The sequence below is a fragment of the Arachis stenosperma genome, chromosome 8 (assembly GCF_014773155.1).
Source record: "Arachis stenosperma cultivar V10309 chromosome 8, arast.V10309.gnm1.PFL2, whole genome shotgun sequence".
NCBI classification, from domain to species: domain Eukaryota; kingdom Viridiplantae; phylum Streptophyta; class Magnoliopsida; order Fabales; family Fabaceae; genus Arachis; species Arachis stenosperma.
In genome coordinates, this window is record NC_080384.1 from 16,063,356 (window position 1) to 16,070,343 (window position 6,988).

The 6,988-nt window shown below is 30.5% G+C and overlaps 1 protein-coding gene across 2 annotated transcripts; it reads left to right on the forward strand.

Annotated features, from left to right (window-relative positions):
• Window positions 1–1,597: 1,597 nt before the first annotated feature.
• Window positions 1,598–4,458, forward strand: LOC130943332 (F-box protein FBW2). Of its 2 annotated transcripts, none has more exons than XM_057871173.1 (3): window positions 1,598–2,039; window positions 2,816–3,128; window positions 3,666–4,458. In XM_057871173.1, exons 2-3 carry the CDS (start codon window positions 2,821–2,823, stop codon window positions 4,330–4,332), a joined length of 975 nt encoding a protein of 324 aa, XP_057727156.1. In that variant the 5' UTR covers window positions 1,598–2,039; window positions 2,816–2,820; the 3' UTR covers window positions 4,333–4,458. The 2 variants fall into 2 exon arrangements, with proteins under 2 accessions (XP_057727156.1, XP_057727157.1); XM_057871174.1 differs by lacking the exon at window positions 1,598–2,039 and adding an exon at window positions 2,214–2,674.
• Window positions 4,459–6,988: the final 2,530 nt, after the last annotated feature.

The following is a 6,988-nucleotide window of genomic DNA, read 5'->3' on the forward strand; positions in this document are numbered from 1 at the left end:
TTTTCTGTTTTTATTTTTTTTTTGTTAATTACATTGTTGATTTATGAATCACATTATTTCTGATTTTGATTCCATTGATGTTGTTGATTCTGATTCCATTCTTATTCTATTGTTCTTTTGCTTCTGTTTCTTCTGCTTTTGATTTTGATTTTGTTTTCATTGTTGTTGTGCTTCTGGTTCTGATTTTATTTCTTTAATTTTATTATTATTGTGCTTCTAATTTTGTTTATTTTTTTATTATTCTTTGATCTCTTGTATTCTTCTATTTTTTTTATTGCACTATTGATGATGAAGAAGGAAAAAAAAATATCCTGTTGTAATAGAAAAAAATTGAGTATTTTAGTAAAAAAAAAATATCTTAGTTCAAAAGAAAATTTTAAAATTAAGTTAAATTTTAAAGATAATTTTATATATAAAAAGTTTTGAAAACGAAAAAAAATTTCAGTTCATAGACTAAAATAATACTTATACCTAATATCTAAGAATTTGCCGTTTTTAACACCCTCTTAATATCCAGGTAATACTGGACCTGTGCTGAACGAGTCTCTTTATTTTTGTGGTCTTAGAAGTGAGCAAAATCCAAAAAAGAAATAAATAAATGGTGCTGATAACGATGCAATTAATATCTGGCTTATTTTTTTCAGGTTGAATTGTTGAAATCGACTCTCAAAGTAAGGCTATTGAAAAAAAAGATTAAGATTAAAAAATAAAATATAAATTAAACTTTTATATTATATTTAATATAAAATATAATATATTAATTTATATTTTAATATTATATTTAATTTAAAATAAATATAAAATATTATTAAAATATTATTTTAATCTCTTAAAATATTAGTGTATTTCATTTGAATTTTTGGTTTTTATTTTTATTTTTAAATAAAAAAATAATTTTATTATTCTTTTATAAAATTTTAAAAACAAAAATTATTATAAATAAAAATACAAACTTTAATTTTTTTATTTTATAAAAGTATGATTGAAATTTAGAATAAATTCTATATCGCTATAAGACCGGCTATGCTTTATGGTACTGAGTGTTGGACGGTTAAAAGGGAGCACGAGTATAAGCTGAGTGTGGCAGAGATGAAGATGTTGAGATGAATGAGGATTGGATAAAATAAAGAATGAAAATATAAGGGAGAGAGTTGAAGTAACACTATTGTGAAAAAAATGGTTGAATCGCGTCTCAGGTGGTTTGGATATGTGAGAAGAAGACTGATAGAATATCCAGAAGAATGGATAAGATGGAAGATGGACAACAGGCGAAAGGCAAAAAAAATCTAAAAAGATTATCAGGCGAAAGGCAAAAAAAATCTAAAAAGATTATCTATGAGATGATTAGACGAGATCTATATATAAATAATCTCTCTATAGATATAATATATGATAAAACACAATAACATCGTTTAATTCATATAGTCAACTCTATCTGGTGAGAGAAGGTTTTGTTGTTGTTGTGTGATTGAAATTTAATTTTTTATTTCTGACTATCTAATACAATCTGGAGATGTAATTTCCGGTGTGAACAAACGCACCCTAAAAGTAACAAATTAATGTTCTCTCTCTCTCTTTCAATTTTCTATCTTTCTCTTGATGACAGATACAAATTTGACAGTTTGAGTATTGCAGTAAAACACCACAACCCCACCCCCTCACCCCCTTCCACATTTCTATTTCATCCTCCTGCTACCATTTTTCTTTCCTTCTTCACTTTTGTGTTTGCTAAGCTTCTTCAACCTCTTTCCCTTTTTCTTTCTTTCTTTCTCTTTCTTTCTGTAGCCTTAGCCTACATACACGTACGCCTTTCATTTGTGACCGTGTCTACTATTTCTACTTGCTGCTGATTCTTCCTTCAACCTCAGAGGCTACCTACCTAACTAGCTGAACCTTTTTTAGTCTTATCTCTTTCTCTCTTCTTCTCTCTCTCTCTCTTCCCCGGTGCATGTGGCGGATCAACCGGTCACTGTTTCCATAATTCAGCTCCTAGAACCCAACACTTTCCACTGGGAAAATCTCACTTCTTTTTCTTGCATGTGAGTCATTTTATTTCTCTCTCTCTCTCTCTCTCTCTCTCTATATATATATATATATTCTTTTTTTTATATATTTTTATTTTTGGTATATCCCTTTTGTTTATTTACAGAGGAAATTGATGACTACCCAGAAGAGAAAAAAGGGAAGGGGAGGAGGGGGGGGGGGGGATAGGATTTTTCAATCTGGAAAATTTTTAATTGCTCAGATTTGCTCTCTGGAACTAAAAACTTGATTTTTTTTTTGTCCCTCTTCTTTGCCTACAAGTGATTTTTTTTAAAAGGAAAAAGTTTGGGATTGTTCTCTCTGCTTTGGGAAATGGCATGGACCTCTTTGGGGTTGTTGGCATTGTCCCACATGATCTCTACCTTCTCTGTTTCTGTTATCAAGAAATAATGTTTCTTGAATTTCTAATCTCCCAACTTCAGTTTGGTGGTTCCCTTTTCTGTGAGATGAGCAATGTCTTGTAAAGCCGAAATTTTTCTTGCAAAAATTCAATTTCCCAAGTATAGTATAGTAGTATCTTGCTATTCTAGTGCCCATTGATTCTTCTCAGATGAATCTTTCCTTACCAGTTTTGAAATGAAGCATGTCTAGTTTCAATTTCAATTTTCAACTGTTTATTCTTATGCTTGTGGTAAGATTTTTAATGTGATTCATGGTTTTTGCTATGAGAAGTTGCATTTGTTAATCTTGCTTTCAGTATTCAGTTGCATATTTAGTTCTTGTACCTCAATCACAGACTTCAAAATACAGATTCTTCATCTTTGTTTTGTAGATTGGATGGAAGAAACTTCTGATTTTCGAAATTGGGATGAGTTGATTCCTGATGCATTAGGTGTAATCTTCACCAACCTCTCTCTGCAAGAGAGGGTGACTGTGATCCCAATTGTATGCAAATCATGGGCTAGAGCAGTAGCTGGACCTTACTGCTGGCAAGAGATAGACATCAAAGAATGGAGCAGCCGGTGCCAGCCGGAGCAGCTCGACCGGATGCTCGAAATGCTAGTCGAAAGAAGCTGCGGATCGCTCCGAAAACTGTGTGTTTCTGGTCTCCAAAATGAGAGGATCTTCACTGTCATTGCTGAAAAGTAAGCATGGATTTAACAGTTTCAATTAAGGCTAGGCCATTGCTTAAGTTACTGCAATTATTATGTGGATATATGCTTTAGTGATTGTTAATATTATGATGCTAATTGCTAAAATCCTAAATGTAGGACTTCAATTTTACACATTCTCACTGCAATGCTACTAGGCTGCCTGATGACATTAAAATTCAATTAATTAGTCCTTGTTGTGTGTCTCCTAGGCTACATTGTTGGTTTTTGTTTCTGGTAATGAGGATGTTTTGTTTGTCCTCTGCTCATTTTGAATATTCTTCTCTTGTTATTAAAATTCCTTCTGATAACAATTTCTATGCACCGAGTGTTAGAAAATTTTACACTTTCAATCAATAGAAAGTTGTAATGATAATAGATACTTACATATCATAATCTGGCACTTTCTTGAACTTCTTTTGGTTGACATGGTAAAACTTTTTACATCAATCAGAGTAAAAAATTTAAACACATTGTTTTTTGTTATTATTCCTTGTTACTTATACAGTTGTTCTTTTATCATTATACAAGTGCCTGCTCCCTCCAGACTTTGCGACTGCCGCGGAGCAGTATGAGTGATTCCATTGTGGAACAGATTGCTGGAAGGCTTTCCATGATTTCATTCTTGGATGTGAGCTACTGTCTCAAAATGGGTGCGCACGGGCTAGAGATGATCGGCAAGAACTGCAAACTACTAGAAGGATTGTGCCGGAACATGCACCCATTGGACACAGCTGGGAAGCCCTTAAAAGATGATGAGGCAAATGCAATTGCCTCCACGATGCCGAAGCTGAAGCATCTCGAAATGGCTTACCACCTAATCAGCACCTCGGGTGTTCTTCAAATCCTCTCAAACTGCCCTAAGCTCGAGTTCTTGGATCAGAGGGGGTGTTGGGGCGTCACACTCGATAACTTGTTCTTGAAGCAGAAATTTCCAAAGCTGCAGGTCTTGGGGCCGCTTGTTCTCGACACCCACGATAGCGATGGATGGGAAGACTTCTCAGATATTTCGGATTCTTCCGAGTATTTGGCATGGGATTTTGTGGCTGGTGGCGAGGGCGAATACTATGTGGATGATGATAGTGATAGTTATGAAGGGATGTGGAATGATGAAGATGAAAGGTTGTTAGATGAGCTTCATTTCAGGTTTTATGAAGGGATAGAAGATGCTGGAATGTATTGGCCTCCATCTCCTTAAGCTAATCTTGTGTTGCATCAAATGTGAATGGCATGCTTTACTAGTTGTAACTTTTTTCATCTGTTCTTGACTTTCCTATATGATGTCCATTTCTATGGACAAATGAAGTTTGGTTTTTGCTTTCCCTGTATCATATAAGTTCATAACCGAGTAGCACCAGAAATCTTAACTAACTTGCATGCTTTGTGACAATATTTAATGGGTGTAAAAAACATTTTGCAACCTCAGATTTTGATAAGTATTATAAGAGTTAAAACAACTTAAAATAATAAATACACATAACTTTCAACACACTCCATCCTTTCTGTTTCCTTAACAAAATATCTAGATTCACATACATTGAAATGAATCAAAAGTGCTATTTATATATTAAAAATAAATTATCAAATTAATTATTATGTATACCTTATACTCAAATAAAAATAAATAGGTCTTATCCAAATCCTTTTCAAGGTGAATCACACACTTGGATGAGATGACTCTAGAGTCTTGAAAACTACATTAGAAACATTTGTTAAGGAAACAGAAATGATTTTCATCTTGTGCATGTATCCCTGCCCTACTTTATGAATTAGTTTGAAAATATCTATCTTGTATAATATATTTATGGCCTATATTATTGGTGTTGTTGGGAGGAAAGGGAAAGAAAGCAGCAAAAATGGATGACGTAATTAAAAAAAAGTTGTCGGTTGAAGACGTGGCAATTGTTAACAGGGTCCATGACTATGAACTTCATTATAACATACAACCTGCTATCATTCTTTTTCTAAATTGGCCCCGTGAATGATATTTTTTCTTTCTTTTTTGTTTTGCTTTGTGAGCCTTCTATTTTCCTGTTCCCACTACATCAAACATGGTTGGAAACAAGGACATCTTGTTTCCACCTATCACCTTCTCTCCTTTGCTCTTTGGAGAAAGTCAAGGCCTTTTTTCTTGTGTGTATCTTTTAATAGCTATGTTAATTTCGAACGCAACTAGCTAAAATTCTGTGTTACATTAATGCTAGTACATAATCTATTTGCTGGGTACAAGTAGAGTGTAAAAGCTAAAAAAAAAAACTATTAAATTAATGAATTAAGAAACAAAATTTGATAATTAGGATTTAGGGCTTTCACTTTCCACCTTACTCATCCCGCTTAATAAAATATTTTAATATACAAATCTTGACATGCATATAAGATATAACATAACACAAAATATATGAATATATAAATTTTAAATTTTTATAAGATACAGAGGCAATATATATTTTAGATAAATTGTAATAATATTTTTTAATTATATAACGTATTTAAAATAATTTTTTGTTTTAATAAATAATAATATAGACTATTTCTAAACTCATTGTAAGAATACATATATATATATATATATATATATATGGAAAAGTATACGGAGCCAATGGTTTAAGCATACAATGGAGGTTTATATATATATATAAAATAAGATTGAATATGTTGATATGTGATGGTGTTTATGTCTAAGCATGTTTATAAAAATATTTTTTATTTTTTATTAAGACAGAATTAAATACAAAAAATATGTTTGTCGGATGAATGTCGAATAAGTATCATGTCCAAAATGTGTTCAATATATGAACACATCAACTCAACAAAGTATATGTACTTTATAGATAAAAAGATACATTTCAGGTGCAAAATGATATTATTATTAGATGAGTAATGATTGAAAATAATAAATTATTTTTTAAAATACTAAAAATACAAAAAAAATTCAAAATTGTTTATTTAAAAATTAAGAAAAGAGAATACACTACAATAAAAATTTAGTAATAAATTTTTAGTAGTAATAATATAATAACTACTATATGTCTTATTTAATTTATATTTTACGACAATTATATATTTGTTATTATTATTATTATTATGTTATAATTATAATTTTATATTTTTTATGGTCATTAAAAAAGACTTACCAGTAATTATATAATTATTACTAAAATCTTTTAGCAACAAAGTATAAAACGATTAATTTATCATTTTCAGTACATAGTTATTTTTGTTGTCATTAAAAATTAAATAAAATTAAAAGTAATTTTTCTAAGCGTGATAAATGACCAAGCACATAGGGTTTTTTTTTTACTATTCTAACGAAGATTTTATAATTGTCATCACGTGAAAATACTTTATTTTTTATTATTAAATAATAAATTATAAGACTTAATTTTTATATATTATAAAAGTGTTATTTTTATTTAAAATATAGCTAAATAAATAGATCATACTTTTTAAATAAAAATCATCATAAAAAATATTTTGACTTTTTTTTTTTTGGTTATAGATAAGTTCTGAAGCTGAACTCGGTATAACAGCTAACTTTTTTGAGTCCATACAAAGAACACCTTGATCTCTGAATCGTATTGGTATTGAATATTATAAATAAATGATTTGATACATACGTAACGTTTCCGATCTAATTCCAATCCTTATACCTCTTAAATATCACTGAATTGAACATCGGAACCTATTGTAAGTATATCCCACTAGGGTATACATTGGATCATTGCTGTCTAAAATTACTCCATCATGCATCTTCTGTCGAAGTGACCAGAAACGGACATACTGGCGACTGGAGGTCTCGGCCCTAATTTTTTTTTTAAAAAATTAATAATAATAAATTATTAAATATGATTTAA

Excerpts from the sequence above, each read along its gene's own strand:
- LOC130943332 (XM_057871173.1), top strand. The coding sequence starts at position 2,821 with ATGGAAGAAACTTCTGATTTTCGAAATTGGGATGAGTTGATTCCTGAT. Across the intron at positions 3,129-3,665 it reads TTCACTGTCATTGCTGAAAA|TGCCTGCTCCCTCCAGACTT; the intron begins GTAAGCATGGAT and ends TCATTATACAAG.